The 17,158-nt window shown below is 36.0% G+C and overlaps 1 protein-coding gene across 1 annotated transcript in view; it reads left to right on the top strand.

The window, feature by feature from the left end:
• Nucleotides 1-1,716: 1,716 nt before the first annotated feature.
• The window catches only part of RALYL (RALY RNA binding protein like), a gene marked incomplete at both ends in the record, with an annotated part of 193,581 nt that continues 178,139 nt past the window's right edge, over nucleotides 1,717-17,158 (top strand). Inside the window, one exon of the mRNA XM_084260590.1 lies at nucleotides 1,717-1,972. Within this exon, the coding sequence (XP_084116716.1) occupies nucleotides 1,717-1,972 (256 nt within the window). The remainder of the gene's footprint in view (nucleotides 1,973-17,158) is intronic.

Below are 17,158 nucleotides of genomic sequence, written 5' to 3'. Positions count from 1 at the left end.
GTTTTAACTGGTTTTCCATGATGAAATTTAAGCCTGTATACGGTATTTTGTGTTCCCAGAATGTCCTTAAAATTTCTAAACTTACAGCAGAACATATTTTTTCTTGGTTTATAAAGTGCTTTCTCTAAATGTTGTACTATGAAGATGTCATATTAAGTTGTTAAGCAAGTGACAGCTATTTGACTGATAGCTCCACTGCATGTGTTCTTTTAAAAAAGTAGACCATTTCCTAGGACTTGAGAAGACTGCCACACGTCTCCATTGTGTGTTCTTACCTGAAGGGTTGGGTTTGGATCCTGTGTGATGACAACGGTCAAAGCGCTGATGGCTGCGGCTGTGGCCGTTTTGTTCGCCAGGGATTGTGTGGAGTTCACTAACAATGGTTTCTTTTTTCATCAGTCTAGCTTAATGTATGGTAGCTATTGATTTAAAATACAAAAGTTCTTCTCGTTAGTGTCAAGCTTTAGGTGTGCAGAAAAAAGGTCATTATTCCTTTTCATCTTGAGAAACGAACTGAGCTTTAACTGTGAGCAGTATTTAGCTGGATTCTCTTCTTGCCTGAGCTGTTACTGTGATATGATCAAAAGTATGAACAGATTAAAAAACAGTAACATAATTCTTAGCTGTTAGAGATGGTCTATATCAGACTGCTTCTTATTTGACCTCCTTCTTGCAAAATAAGTTTTCACTATTTAGAATTATGCATATTTTTGACATTTCTGTCATCTAAGGTAGCCAAAGAAAGCCCAGCAGCCTCATGGGACAATTTTTCACCTCCATCTAAGCAGATTGATATAAATGGCAGGTGCAATTTGCATAAATATTAACAAAATCAGGTGCAATTTAGAAATGGAAGGTGTGATGGACAGAAAAAGAGGGGTTTTGTCTCTTTCCCAATAATAATATGTATATTTCCATTTGAGATATGCCAAGATGCATTTAGACTCCTGACCTCAGAGGGAAGATCACAGCAGCAAGCAAATCTGTGTTTCTATAATTAGGGTAGATTGTTTTCATACTTGTTAATTCTGGGAACATAAGCCTAACATTGTGCTTCCCCCGTCTTTTCTGTTTTCTTTTTTTTTTTGTACTGAATTAATAGGGAAAATTGTTCTGATAGAAACATATTGATTACAGTAAAGAACTGTACGTTACCTGCCCTGCGCTCCTCACAATGGTCAATGATATTTAACTACTGAGAAATGTGTTCTGTCTGACACTTACCAAACAAAAGCAGAGTTGTCTTTCATTGTTAGTTTGTTCTCTACATGGCCTTGAATGTTCATTTCTTTGACATAAGATAATGATTCATTCTCCTGCTTTGCAGTTTCTAGATGGCTAGTTATTTAAAAAGTCAATACTAAATTCCCAAGCAGAAATCCACATATGATTACAGTAAAGCTCCACTATCAAAGCATTGTATTAAGAGATGTACTGGTATATTTATATACACATATAAATAAGAAAATATTTAAATATATAGGTGTATATTTTATATGGTTTTACTTTGACTTATCATCAGTATTTTAAAATCTACTACATTGGTTTTATTGATAATAATTTTTAGAAAATACAGGTTTTCTGAGTCTAGGTTCAACCTAAGTGAAACATGAATTATTGATGGAAAAGAATCATCCGAAGTCAGAGGTAATTCTACGCTTTGAAACATAATTCTCTTTGTTCTTTATTTAAGGGTTGAAGCCAAGTGATCCAACCATGACCGGCAAAACACAGACCAGCAACGTCACCAATAAGAACGACCCAAAGTCCATCAACTCCAGAGTCTTCATTGGCAATCTGAACACAGCCATTGTCAAAAAAGGCGACATTGAAGCAATCTTTGCAAAGTATGGGAAAATAGTTGGCTGCTCAGTGCACAAAGGTTATGCGTTTGTACAGTACATGAGTGAGAGGCACGCGAGGGCTGCAGTGGCAGGGGAGAATGCCAGGATCATCGCAGGGCAGCCACTAGGTAAGGACTTGTTCATATCATTGAAATATTGTTTGGTCTTTCCTTTCTCTTTGAAGTATCTCCTGCTGCAGCCTTGGGAAATACTGTTTGTTTTGCCATCTAAGTTTTTGTTGTCCCATCTAAATGTATTTCTAGGATATTGGATCTAGTAGAATTTTCAAACTATTCGATGATGCATAGATATTACAAAATTTTTAGTGCTATAAACTCCTGATTTTCTAAACACGTCACTTCTGACTACTTTATACTTCTATATGCAGTCCCATTGCAGTGAATACTCTTGTGAGTAAAATTTAAGTATTTTCTCTTAGACTCTAGTTAATAAATGTAATGTAATATAAGACTTACCTGACAGATCTCCTTATCTTACATTTAATGAGTTTAAAATAATAGCCCACCCTGCCATGTGCCATATTTTATACAGAAATAAAAAGTTTTGTCAGTCCTTGAAAATGTACTGAATCAAGTTGCAGCACTGTTGTACATTCAGAGGAATTTATTATGATAAACCTAGGTTGAAGTTTTTCCCACACAATATTGTGGACACTGTCCATTTCAACTCCAATTTAACAAAAAAAAAAAAAAGTGTCACATTTTTGTTTTCTAGTGCTTTGGCTTGAATGCTTGTGCAAGGTCTGGTTGTTTCTTATTACATGTGCTACCTCTGAAAGCTATTCACATTTAGGTACGGAGGCTGTCAATGATAAAATCATCTAAACTACAGTACTAACCCCATCTGTCATATATATGTAGAAATGATGGACAGTGCAGCAAGAGGTTTGGTAGGTGCCGGAGATCTGTCACTAGACCTCTGAACTATGTTGCTCTGGTCCAAACCGATGTGTGTTATGTCAGGAAAAGGTGAAGTGTAGCTTGTGCTTTGCCTGTAACAAGTCATAAAGAGTGGCTACGGCTTATTCATTTTCAATTTTACAGACTGTAGAAATCTGTTTTTCTGATTATTTGCAGAAATTGAAGTATTTGTGTTAGATGGGTTGTTGTTTTGTCACAGTTGCTCAACAGTAATTTGAAGTTTCATAACCCCTGTATTTTGGGTTCAAAAGAAAAACAGATTACAGAAATCCAATTACATTTTAGGGGAGATTACAACTTTTTAAGGAAAAGTTATATGAGTGAAATAAAGGAACTCAAGTGATAAAGCAAGGCAGCAAAGTCAGTCTGTGAATGGCATTATTAGAAGATGTTTCCTGGAGCTGTGGTCTCCGAGCAATAGGGCATGTAATGCCATCAGTGCATTATTTACAGCTCCTTGCACAGTGGTCTGACCAGATTTTTTAAAACTCTGTTTTCCTAAGGCAATAGATCTGTTATTATTATGACTACCTTGCTAGTCTCTTTTAGTATTTCTTGTGGCTATAATACTCCAAGTGCTTTGTACAAAGAGATATCCTTTCTCAGAGTACTTTTGTGCTTTGTATAGAACATAAGTGAAGTTGTTGTAAAAGAAATTATGGGACCAACGATTACTTAAATTGTTCAAATCTTTTAATAATAACAGAAAGTTTCAATTCCATAATCTTAAAATACTTTGAATATTCTGAAAAATCTTCTTATGGCATCTTTCACATCTCAATTCCTGATGTATCAAAGATGATAAAGGATAAGCAAAGTGAAATTGTCTTTTAGCTGTTCCAAACCTCATTCACTCTTTCTGTATACAGTTGTCATCAGTACTGCCTGACAAAGAAAACGACTTTGTAGAAGTGGTACTTCTTCTTGTACAAATTGTTTCTATGATTTCTTTTTGTTAGCAGTAGACATTATCAGTCATCTCAAAATAATGAGGAGCTGATAGATAAAATTCCCTTAGCATTATGACCCAGAAGAATAATTTATGTGAAAATTGTATGCTAATGGAAGGATGTAACAGGTAGATTCATTACTGTGAAACAACTGGATGAAAAAATACTGTTCTCTGTCCTGAGAGCCTTACATTCTGAAATAAACAAAACACATTATTTTATAGCAACAGTCAAGGTATGAAAAGGTAACAAGAAAAGCCTTTTCCATGTGTACAAACTTGATTAGATGAGTTTTCATTTAAATGGAATTAGAACATATTAGTAATATAAAGAAGGTTGGATGGTAGTCAATATTGAAAAATATTAACCTGTAGTGTATGCCTGATACTACTGTACATTCTATAACTCAGTACCTCACAAAAGAATGAATAATTTAATTTAGACTGCATTATAAATCTACATTAGTTCCTTCATGGTTTTGGCATACTGACCATTTATGTTGGCTCCTGTCTTCAGTGGAGTCCTGGAGATTATCATACCTACAGCAGCTTTACCCATAAATCAGAAACTGTTCACATGTATGTAACTGAAATTAAAAGTTGAACCTGTATATTCCTATGGCTGTACACAGCCATGCACAATTCACTGGAGATACTGCTGCAATTCCATCCAATGGAATGGAATGGAATCTCATTAATAGTGTACATTAGAATCCTGTCTACATGTAGCTTAGGAGGAATCCCAAAGTTTTAATCTCCATGCACACATAACGAGGCATTTTGTTTAACAAATTCCCCAGAAATACAAATCTAAAGCATTGGCGGTGCTTCCTGTGGGTCATTATAACTGGCCCTACTGATCTCCTCAGACAACTCTCACACTTCTACCAATGTGTTTCATGGCCAGTGATGTGTAATGGCTTTGCCATAGGTATTGCAACTTTAGGGAAGTGGTTTTCATGAGTGCTGTTATTTCCAAGCTTTCTATACCATGATGCCTTGAAAAGCCAGAGTCAAAACTCAGTAGCCTTGGTGACTATTAAGCAGGTATCCTTTATTGCAGCACTGGGCACACAGGGGATTGCTCCTCGATATGTGTGCGCCATTTAAAGGCAAATTTTTCATATTTATACAGATTAAATATACATATTCATTATAATTTCTAAGAAAAGGAAGTCCAACATTCTCTGAAAAGCTCTGGGAAAGAGATCACAAAGAAACTCCAAGAAATATGCTTAAGAAATTTATGTTATTGTGAAGGTCAGTCTAGTTTCTTGAAGTGATATTATACCTTCATGCGAATAGCATGTTTTCCTGGTCCACAGCAGGGTGGGGACAGGCCAGTATTAGGTAGAGGAGTCTGCTTCACAACAACTAATTTGTGAATTGCTTCAGGCTGGATCCATGAAAACATTCCAATTGGTCTAGGACAAAACTGCAAGTTAAGGTCCCAGCTCTGAGAACACACACACATAATCTCTTCTGCTGTATCACCTCAAAAGTTTTTCATCCGTTTAAACACATAAACAAGACAGAGAACATTTGTCCATATTTGCCTCCTTGCCTGACAGAGCAAGGAGACTGGGTGAAGAGGAATTATTCTGAATGAACGCTGAGTCTTTCTGTGAGCTTTATCAAGAATGGTTTCACTCCTCTGCCATGACTGAGATCTGCTTGCTCCACAGCAACTGGTGCAGGGCTCTCATTGCTTCTGTTGGCTGAGTAATGAGCTGCAGCAGGAATTAAACTTCTGGGTGCATAAGGGAGAATACAGTTCTTCACCTGATGCTTTCTCCTGCCTTTACAGATCTTCACAAGAGTCACATCAACAGTATTTAACTTTTTTAGCTCTTCCAGTATACAGGAATTCTTGAAGTGAAATAAATGTAAAAGGCATTTAATGTTCTGTAACTTTATATTATATATTCCAGTTTACTTTACACATTTGGCATCCAAAATTCTGGTATAACTATCATAGCAACTTCCACATCACAATGTCCCTTTGATTTGATTGGCTTGCGTTTTCTAGCCTTGCATTTTAAAATTATATCACCTGTTTTTATTTGCTCTTATTTCTTCTTTGACAAACACTTTTAAACCCACATTATTCCTTTAACCTCAGAATATGTTTCTGATTTGCACCACAACAACCTCACAGGCACCTTGAGAGAGCAAGTTAAGTACTGCAAAGCTAGTACTTTTGGTCTCTACTGTTGCTTTCTTTAAGACATCATGGAATTTCATTCTGGGATGCTGAGAAAAAGCAAAAAAGATAACAGTACCAAGAGTATGAAACACTAGTCCATCAGTTGATGCCCTTTTTAACTAATAAATTAGTTCCACTGTAGCTTCAATCCTGCTTTGTTGCTGTAAGCATTATTCACGTATGTCTGCCTTCAGGTCTAAATTAGATGCAGTCTCTGAGTACCAAGTGACTGCGTACTGACATGTAGCCTACGGTAAGATGGTGGTTGCAGATAATTATTTTGGGTGACATATTCTATTGCACATCCTTTTGAGAATCACAGAAGCCCTGCAGGGGCTTTCTAAATGATGACTACTCAGTAGAAAACATCCAAGGAGAAGAGCAGGTAATAAAGAGAGCCTTTAGAGATACTCAACATATACCTTTGTTGTAAACTGAATTGATGTGACAATAGGGCTGGTGTTCCTTTTGTTTCCCTTGCCTCTACTCAAAATAGATCTCTATTTCATATTTGTAACGTCTAGCAATGCAGAGAGACAACTATACATTTGCAGAAGTAGGACTTTCCAGGGTGAATCAATTTTTCACCTCTGTCTGAAAACCAGACATTTATTATGTCATGACCATTTGTATTCAAAAAGAATAAATACTTACACTGCTGTAATGAACTCATTTGTGAAAAATGCTCTGTGGCTAGAAAAAAGACACATCTATCCAAATTTCCTTGATGACTAAGCCTTTTTAAGCTGATGGTAGACTCAGAAAGGGAATTCAAAACTGAATTAGTGATTATTCAGTTTTAACTTTACTATCAACCTTTGGTCAGTAACATGTAAGTACAACAGTACTTCATAACATTAATTTGTATGAGCATAACTCATGAGATATAGAAGGAGTCCTGTTACTCTAACCCACCAATCTCCAGATAGCATTGTACCAAGATATACCTGTGCAGGGTAACAGGGAAAAAACACTGTCTTTCTTTAAACTGTATAGGGCACCAACAAGTAGAAAGGTTTTGGTTTTTTTTACTTCTGGCAAGGCTGTAAAGACTGGAGTTTTAATGTGGGTCAAAAATATTCCAACCAAGGACAATGGCAGCCTTAGAGAAATTCCAGAGAATGTATCAATGTAATGAAAAAGTAGAAATGCTTTAGTATTTTGACATGTATTTTAGTAAGACATTTAAAATATCAAATATTACATACGTCTAATGATTAATTATGTATACACCTCTATTTCAAGTCATACAGTTTTAAGAGATTGGGTTCTGCATGTTTACATTAGTGGACCAGAAAGGACAATGCACTTCACAGAAAATTCTTTGGCCTGTTGTAACTTTTGGAGATGCACATTCTAATGTTTCGTACTTATCAGCATTGTGAATGAGTAAATAATCTAAGAACTGTAATTCAGTAATTTGCATGTAATTATCTATCCAAGTGAGCCTTAGACAGCAAGGTATTTAAGTCTTCATAAGTGATTATAACTATATATTGAATGTTGTTTTCAACACTCAAATGTTGTTCCCCAAAGAATTTTGTATTGTTCTAGTGTAATACTCCACTTTTTTTTTGAATACTGTTTAAGGAAAAGCAAAACCACATATGTGGAATGCTGTATAAAGAATTATCATTATCATTTAAGTTTAAAGAAAAAATATGTTTAAATAAGGAAATACTTGAATCAGCAGAAATTATTTATACATATACTTATCCACAATCCTATACAACCTCTGAGCTGCCATAGATGTTGGATTATTGTTGGGTTGACCTTTATATTTGCTGAATTCATATAACTATTTGCTGAGTGTTTCCTCAAATAAGTTCAACTGCTACTGTAAAATAGCTGTCAATGTCAATGATAGGTTTTGAGAAAGTATATTTGATCCAGTATTTTTTTATGTTGGACAAATCATAAAGTAATGATAAAGGATAAATTTAAATGCCAAGCAGTCTCCTTACAAAAGCAAGCAAGCAAAACCCCCAAGAACTGTGTGTACATGGTTATGATGAAAGTAATGCCTTCAATGTCTCAGGAACCTAGAGTGAAACTACAGATATCGACTTGGAGCTGTGCTGTCTTTATTAAAGTCATTCTCACTAAATCACATTTTAGTCAATGTCCTTATCATCTAGCCCTCAGGCATGAACAGAATGTTACAGAACTTCTGAAAAATTGCTAATTAACCTTCCACAGCTTAGTTGAGAGGTTGTTAAAGTTTGGCCACTAGAAGTGACTCTTTAATCCTGTTTCAATCTGTTCCTGTATTTGGGAACAAGTGTCAACCAGTTTCAGTCCACTGCTGCATGAAGGAACAGAGACAGTGTCTAAAATCTATCGCATAGGTCTCCACCTTCTTGATGCCTACCTATGCCTGTGTAGTCTTGATGCAGCCTATGGAATAGAAGATGTGTCAGGTCTCACTGATCAGTACTTATAGAGCTCTTCTGATAACGGATAATTTCCACATGCCTATTCCCATTGCACATTTCAGTGTATCTGGTGTCTCCCAATACTTTTAGACCTTCCATTGTTGCATCAGTAAGGTTGGTTGCATTGATAGTCTACAGCCACAGCAGCAGGTTATGCTACTGCAGTATAACCCAGTTCTCTTTTTAATCTGTATTTTCTCATCCTATACTCATACTGATGTGAACCATTTCAGGTTGCTATGAAACTACTCATATAAAGGAAGGAGGGGTTCTTTTTAACAGTCATCACTCTCTCAGCAGTTTAGGGCAGGACATCATTGCACAATGGATGTACATCTGCTCCGGAAGAGCATGTATCAAAAATATATGTTGTAATGGAATGATACACTCATTAGATTGCAAATATCTAGAATCAGAATGAGTGAGTTTAGTCCCCATCTCTTAGAAAATGTTCTTTATGTCTCTTCATGGCACTTGGTCACTGTAACTCATTTTGAAAACTAAAACTACAATTTAGATCTAAACTAAATTTTTTCATGTTCAGAAAAGTACCGTATGCATATTAAGAAAATAGTTTACCTATGAAGTAAACTCATGAGAGAAAAGCCTTTCCTTTTGATTGCTTGGGATCTCCTCCTGTGAAGTTCTTCATATATTCCTAAAATTTTCAAAGTAGTGCTTGTCACAAGGTTTTCTTCTCGGAAGAGCCTCATGCAAATGTTAAGTATTTCATCCATCATGAATAACGATCTGATTGCTTGCCATCAGCAAGTGTTATTGTAACAAAAACCTTCCTTTGAGGACAAAGGAAAGGATGTATATTAGGACTGACCAAGTCTTCTGCTTGGACAGCTCTCTATGGACAAAGTGGCATCTTTCTGTGTCCTCTGCTACTTGACATGTCTCTGTATAGCATAGGGTTTCATCTGAATTAAATGCCATGTTTTTCAGAATTTCATCCTTTGATTTCATAATGTGCTATGCTTTAAATCCCACAAATCTGCTTGTGATAAATATTCACATATTCGTGGGTCTGGTATATCCATTTTAATTTTGTAAGTACTTTGCAAAACCTTTAGGCAATGTTATCTCAAAATTCCAAGTACTTCAGCATTTACTTCATGCATATCTGGATGAGACTTTTTTTTAGCAATGTCCAGTAGTTCCTTGTAGATTTGAAGATAATTAAGTTTTGGTTTTGTTCCAGTTCCATAAGAAGTTACAAAATCTGTTTTTCTTCATGACGTACAAAATCCCATAACTTTTCTTAAATATACTTGCTTTGATTAGTGACTGCTGGGATCATTAAAATTTGTATTGTTGTTCTATAATATTTCATTTGGAAGTGCCATAATATCATGCAGTGATAAAACCACTGTCATGATAGGTTCTTTCATATCATTTGACTCTGTGTCTCATGTGGGATGTACTGTATAAAAGGAAGAAGTATCACTAGGATGATCTGAATTTTTGGTTTTGTTGTTCTAGGAGGTCTCATGTTGTCTGAAGCTTCACTTCTTTGCTTCTCCTAGTTTGATTTAACTTTCTACCACGCATTTGGCTTCTTTCACTTCAAACAGAATTTCATCTGGACTGAATCTGATATTTTCTTCTTGATCATTTAATGATACTTTCTTCACTATTTCATTATGTACCAATGGAGTTAGTGGTGCTAATATCATGTCACTTGGTATTATATGTGTGCCTGCCATATCTCCACGTTTTCTCATTCTTTTGTTAAAATATTTCACTTGCCGACGTTGTTCTAAAAGGCATGTGGATAAATTTATATCTGTTCTAGGGTGTATGGAAAGGGCACAGGTCACATGTTTTCACATCTAAATCTTACATGCCAATATTTATCTTTCTAATCTGCAATTGGAAGTATGGGATTTTTTTTACCAAGTATGCAGTGCACTGAATGGGTGACAGGACAGAGTAATGCTATTTTAGTGTATTGCAAAAATCCAGGCAAATCCCAGCCCTGTTATTTGCCTTTTGGACTATGACTGTTAAACCCATTAAATAGCTTTCTGTCCCAAGATATCCCTCAGCTGTTTGGAGGAGAAATATAGCAAATATTTCTCCTACCAGAATACTGATGTAGCAGACAAAAATCTTCACTCAGTTCAAGTCTCAGTTCACGGAGACAGCTCCTAAGCATGATGAACTTTGAGGATCACTCTTTCTCTCTTTCTTTCCCTTCTTAACAGCAAGGCCAGCTAAAATGCAAATGCTCTTTTCCTGTTTAGCTTAAGACGAGAAATGCTTGAGAAGGCATATTTGTTATCTCAGATTTGATTTCATGCCTTAAGCCTACTTTCACTTCACACCTAAGGAAAATACAGCGGTGGAAACCTGTTCCTCTTCAAGGGTCTACCTCTGTTTTCACATTTAATCCTAGAGTTCCTTCATCAGCAAAACTATGTAAATTTTGTATATCAAAGAAAAAATAAAGATACTGGCACCTTATTAATAACTCAATTATTTTGCAGCACTTCATACTGGCAAAGTAAAATTCACAGGAAAAAAAAAGGGAGATTTGACAAATGAGGTGCTCAGATTCTATACTACAGCTCCTTCACCCAGAAGAAATTTTATTGTTACTGAACTTCACCATAGTCTTAAAATGTTCTAAGTAAAAGTCATTTTTAAGTATTTTAATGACTCAGAACTGAACACTGTTCTTCTTGTTGATCACTACAACTGTTTTAGTGCAGTTAGTCTCTTCTAGAAAATTAATGGCAACTGAATCAGACCATTTCCATGGCAAGAATTGTAATTTTCAAAAAGAAAAAAAAATTTTATGTTATAGTATAAAGCTGGTTTAAGTTGTATAAATTCCATCCACACCTTACAGAATACTTCATATTACTTACAAAACTATAATGTATCTATAAGACAGTGTTCAAAACCAGCCTAGAATTTCTAATTTGACATACATGTCAGTTGACATGTATGATTCCTGAGCTTCCTCCAGCCCAATGGTAACTGCCAGATAGCAGAAAACTGAGAGCATACACTGACTTGTTCCAGAACAGCGCCAACATATTTATTTATCACAGTGTAAAAAAAAAAAAACAAAACAAAAAACAAACCCAAGACAAAAAGAGACACATTTACTTTATGCATCTATTAAAGCTGACAGAACTTTCTTAAAGGTCTCTGCCGCTATCAGTAAGAACCCTTTATTTTGTTTTCCTTTGTGTCAATCAGTAATTTAATTTGGGTGGGTTTTTTTTAAAATCTAGATCTGTTCCTTGTTTATATAGTGTTTTCCCTAGTGTAAATGTTCGCTGAATTGATGTTATCCAAACACTTTTGTTATGATCACAGTCATTCCTGCACATTGTTAAAATCTCAATGAAAGTATTTCCAATTGACTGTTGCAGTAATTTGTTCTAGACATCTGTCTCACCTCTGTTACTGTTTGCAGTTAAATGGCAAATTTTATGTCTCTTCTGTCTCCTTTTAGTCTGCTCCTAATGCTTCAAGCAAATATGAAAGAATGAACAGAATTTAAGGGGTTTGAGGTGTGGTGGTAACTTTCAAGTCTTGAAACAAATTTGGGAAGTGTATAATATGTTCTAGTTCTTCTACCACTTAAGTTTTCTGGACTCAAGGTCACTTCTCACAACATGAAATCTATGTCTGTTTACTTAGCCTTTCAGGTGAGGAAGATTAATTAAACTGAAAATAGCAAGTGTGAAATAAACACTAGATAACAAATAAACAGCTACTAAATTTGGTGGCCTTCTACAATGGGATTGCGTAATTAGTGAATAAGGGAGGAGCAACTGATGTCATGTACCCGGACTTGTGTAAAACATTTGACACTGCCCTGCACAACATCTTTGTCTGTAAATTGGAGAGACATGGATTAGATGAATGGTCCACTTGGGGGATAAAGAATTGTCTGGATGGTCACATTCGAAACAGTTGTGATCAATGGCTTAATGTCTGAGTGATGAGTGGCATTCCTCAGTGACTGGTATTGGGACCAGCACTGTTTAACATGCTGGGCAGTGAGGCACTGGAACAGGTTGCCTGGAGCAGTTGGGGATGCTCCCTCACTGGAAGTGTTCAAGACCAGGTTGGATGGAGTCTTGAACAACCTGGTCTAGTGAGGGGTGTCCTTGCCCATGCCAGGGGTGTTGGAACTAGATGACCTTTGAGGTCTCTTCCAACCCCAATCATTCTATATAAATGACAGGAAAATCTGTGCTTAGCGAAATCTGAAGCTATTTCAGAATGACATTCACATCTTTAGTTGTACCACTTACGATAATTCAACATCTGTAATTTTAAAGAGACAAAACCCCTTAATTTTTATGACATCTTCAGATAAACCTTACCCTTGATTTGATACTGTCATAGAATTGTTGAATTGTTGAATTATAGAGTAATTTAGGTTATCTAATCGAACTTCCCTCTCAAAGCAGCTGATTCAAAGCAGTGACTCCAAGTTGGTTTTCAGCAGCTCGATAATTCACCCACACAATCTATGCATCCCAGGCTTGGCTACAAGGATGCTCCAGGAGATTGTCAAAGACCTTGCTAAAGACAAGGTGAAGAGCACTTAAACCATTTTTCCACCATCCACTAAGCCATTCATCCCATCATCGGAAGCTCATTGGGCTGGCCAAACATAATTTGCCTCTGTAAATATACCAGCTGCTCCTAGTCATCTTGTCCTTCATGAGGCTGGACATGGCTCCCAGGACAATTTGCTTGCAGTCTGTTTTATCTGGTTGGTCCCACTTCAATACTGAATTTCATCTTGATTACAGAAGTAACTCTGACATATATGCTGGAGCAGCAACAAGTTTACTATTGTGCTCCAAGCCAGTTAGATCAGGCACAGAGCTCCTGAATAGGGGTCTCCCAAAAACTTTTAGGACATGATTTGCTTCTTATATTCCCTTAAGGCCCTCAACCTTTTCCAAGTTCCGCCCCCTTATCACCTTAATTCCTCCTAAAAAGTAATCTGTCTCTAACCCATTTTTCATGGTTTTGTTAACTTTGACAATTTATTTGATATTTATGAGAGATTGACCTTGAAATGTGTTCCTTATTCATTAATTCTGTTAAGGTTATAACACTCCATCCTTGATTTTCAAATCTGTAGTGTTTTGCCCTGTTCATGTCTCTAGCTTTTAGTGATGACAGAGGCTGGGATTAACCATCATCATGCAAACCTTAATGTTTCCAATAGAGTGAGGTGACACTGATAACGCCTGTAATTCCCCAGAGCCTATTTCTTGCCTTCTTTGATGATGGGTGTGATATTTGTCTTTTCCAGTCATTAAAGAGTTAACCTACCTCCCTAGCCATTCAAAGGTGATAAAGAGCTGCTTCTCAATGGTATCAGCCAGCTTCCTTAGTACCCCTTCTTTCATCTTGTTGGGTACATAGAGGGTTGTGATGTTTATTTTAATATTATGAATTTATATTTAAACCCATTACTATGCAAGCTTAATAGTCAAAGAAAACCAGACACCTCAATAGTTTTTTAACAAAATCAATAAATTATTTGGCATTTTCCCTTTTCCACAATAAATGTATTGCTTCATTTTTGTTTTCTTTCCAATCAAGACAAGAGTAATGGGATTGTGAATCTAAATCTGATTTCACAAGCTTTTTGTTTTGTAAATGCACTGCAAAGGAAGAGATGAAAAAGAGCTTTTAGATTTAATGACTCCAGCAGCTGATTGTGATGGTTTCCTTAAAGTGGTCAGTTGTTCTACTTAAAGTAGTCAGTTGTTCTACAAAGAGGGGAAATACAGGAAGAGAGTAATGTGATGCTGCTCTGAAAATCTGTGCAATGTTAATGATTGGTATTGGAGCCTTATGAAATGGAACTATAGGGGTAATAGGTAGAATGTTCAAACAGCTGGGATGAAAGGTATTAAAAATTATATGATAAAACAAGAATTATTGGATATAAAATTAGATAAATCTGGAACAAAATAAATATTTATATAAGGTGAAAGATTTATATTGTAACTGTATCTAAAAAATTCATCTCAAAAATATAAAATTGAAATATTTATTAGAACAATTAAGACTATACTTCAAACAGATGAAGTTTCAGAAATTCAGAAGTAAAAAGCTTTGGAGTTTGTGGGTAGGGTTTGGAGGAGTATTTTTGTTTGATTTGTTTGTGTTTATTGTTTTTTTGTTTTGTTTCTTGGGGTTCAATTCGGCTTTTTTTACCTACTATAGCGCAAGTGAGAAATGGGGAAAAATATCATTCTAGAGTCACAAGTCACTTCTAACAAACAAATATATCAGCTGTGAAAATTGCCTTTGTCCAACTTTGTAAATCGATCTCAGTGCTAAATGATCTTGCTGCACTTTTAGTAGTTCCAACTGCCAAAGTTTGAAAATACCCAGTTATGTCATGACTTAGAGATAATTAAATTTGACAACTGTGTAAATAAAACCAGATCTGTGTATTAGGAAAATTATTGAAGGTATGTGGTGCATCAAGTCGTTTGGTTTTGGCTTGAGATAATTTTAACTGAAAAAAAATATTTAAAATTTGAAAGGATGTTACTCAGATGACAATTATTTAGAAAAATGTATTACCAAAACCTTAGCAGTATAACTGAACGTGGTTTTCCTATCTAAACCATGTGTATAATAACACTATTCCCCAACCTTTACATTTCAAGTATATATGAAGACCCCAAAGTAAACAGAACTGAAATTTAAGCCTTCCTGACCTCAGTTAAAGTTCAATTCTAATAAAGTTTTCAAAAGAGCATGAAAACTGAGTTTATGGAAAGGCTTCCATGCCACCAATTTTGTGGAAGATGGGCTAGTTTTGTGGGTAAGAGGATGGTTGCTGTTATACAGTTTTTCTTTTTGAGAGTTGATTTTGTATCTTGTCCAGGTTTTGTTCTGGAGAAAAGTTGAATGTAAACAATCGAATTACAGCAAGATAAAATCAACACTCACACTAGCATTGCAGCAGCTGGAAAAGCAGTTGTGAAGTTTTACAGCCTGACTTTAGAGGTCTTTATTTGCTGTTAATTGGCATTTACTGCTGCTTTATTTGTTTCCCAGTCTTACATTTTGGTTTTGATGTACTTAAATCCACAGGCAGACAAGGAAGAAAAGGGGGGGTGGGGGGGGGGGTGGGGGGAAGGGGTTTAGATGTAAATTATTAAACTGGTTACGATTTTTACTTTGGTCTAGTGTTGTGCAAAATGAAGTAGCAATTTCAATCTAATCTGCTTGAATTTTAAAACTATTTTGATCCTAGATAACGTCCTGTGCATAAGAATGTCTTAAAAAAAAGAGAAGAAAAAGAACTCCACTTTTTCCACAGGAAACATATTGACTATTAAATAGTGGACAATAACAATACTGGCTTCAGCTTCACCACAAATTCCTGCTCTACCAATAGTAGAACAGATATGCACTAATAGCTACAAAGGTAATTTATGAACAGAAAGTTCCCATCAGATCCCTTTTTCTCCTTTTTCTTTTGCTTTTCATCCTGAAACCCTTGGGTTTTGTTAGCACTTACCATACTTATGAGTAATAGTTTCTTTATTCCTTACACTATTATCACTTTGCTCATCATCATACATTCACTCAGTCCAAAAACATATTTCAACCCTTTTAATAAAAATTCTGCATTTCCAGCTTTACTTACTTCTCTTAGAACAATCAACTTTTTTCTTTTTCTTACCCCAGAAAGTGCTTAATCAACAGCTCTTGCTCCCTTGTTTGCCTTGCTTCCCAGAGCTGTTCCCTTCACCATCTAAGGGGGAGCTTTGGTGATGCTGCACGCTTTCAGGTCCCATTTACCAGGATCAACATCCTGGTAAGGATGAAGGTGCAGGGCTGCATGACCAGGTATGGCAAAATCTCTGATGTAGGTTTTGGTGACACAGTTCGATGAGAGACAAGAAAGGATTGTCAGTTCCTTGTTGGGTTACTTGTCCAGTACATGACAAACAATACATTCAAACCAAATTTCTTGCAGCAACAGAGCCATGAGTGTTAGCATTTTACAAAAGCAAAAATGTGATTAATTCAGTTGTGTTTGGACAATGACTGAAGCACATAATCTGCTGGACAGGGACGCTGTGTAAAAAAATAAATTACAGGAGCTATGTACCCATGATTCATATTTAGTTAACTAGAATAGTTCACAGAACAGAACTGTGTAGCATTATGATTTATTGTAGCTTCATGTCTTTTCTATCTGGAATTTTACACTGCCTTGGAGGCAGTGCCTGAGGGGGAGATGCATTCAGAGCTTGGCCTGGTATTGCAGGTACTAATGGATTGACCACAGTCTCAGGAGCAAGACAGCAGCTTTAGCTTCTACAAGAGTTAAGTAATGTCCCGGTCATGGTCTGTGTGCCCCATGAATTCTGTGAAAGGGCAGTCCAGGGATAATAATTCACAAGAGAAGTAATATTTTATTTATTTCTTTCTTTAGTGGCTATTTAAAATTACCAATAGTCTTCCAAGCCATCTGTTTTAAATTTGATGGCAAGCGATATATCTGTAGTGAAATACTTCGACAGTGAACTGCATCACCACTGTACACAATATATTTGTTCCAGAAAAAGTTCATTAGTATTCACAGGGATCCTCTGCCTCTGTGATACTAGCAGAAAATGTCGAATTGTTCTTAGAATTTATAAGAAGTTATAAAATTCATGAGCTGAGACAATGAAAATCCCAAAGAAATGATGGCTACCATATTTTGTACTCATTTTGGCATATGATTTCTTTATGTCTACAGAAATGAAGGCTAG

The sequence above is a fragment of the Gallinula chloropus genome, assembly GCF_964237585.1.
Source record: "Gallinula chloropus genome assembly, chromosome: 2".
NCBI lineage: Eukaryota > Metazoa > Chordata > Aves > Gruiformes > Rallidae > Gallinula > Gallinula chloropus.
This window is presented reverse-complemented; position numbering and strand designations above follow the sequence as displayed.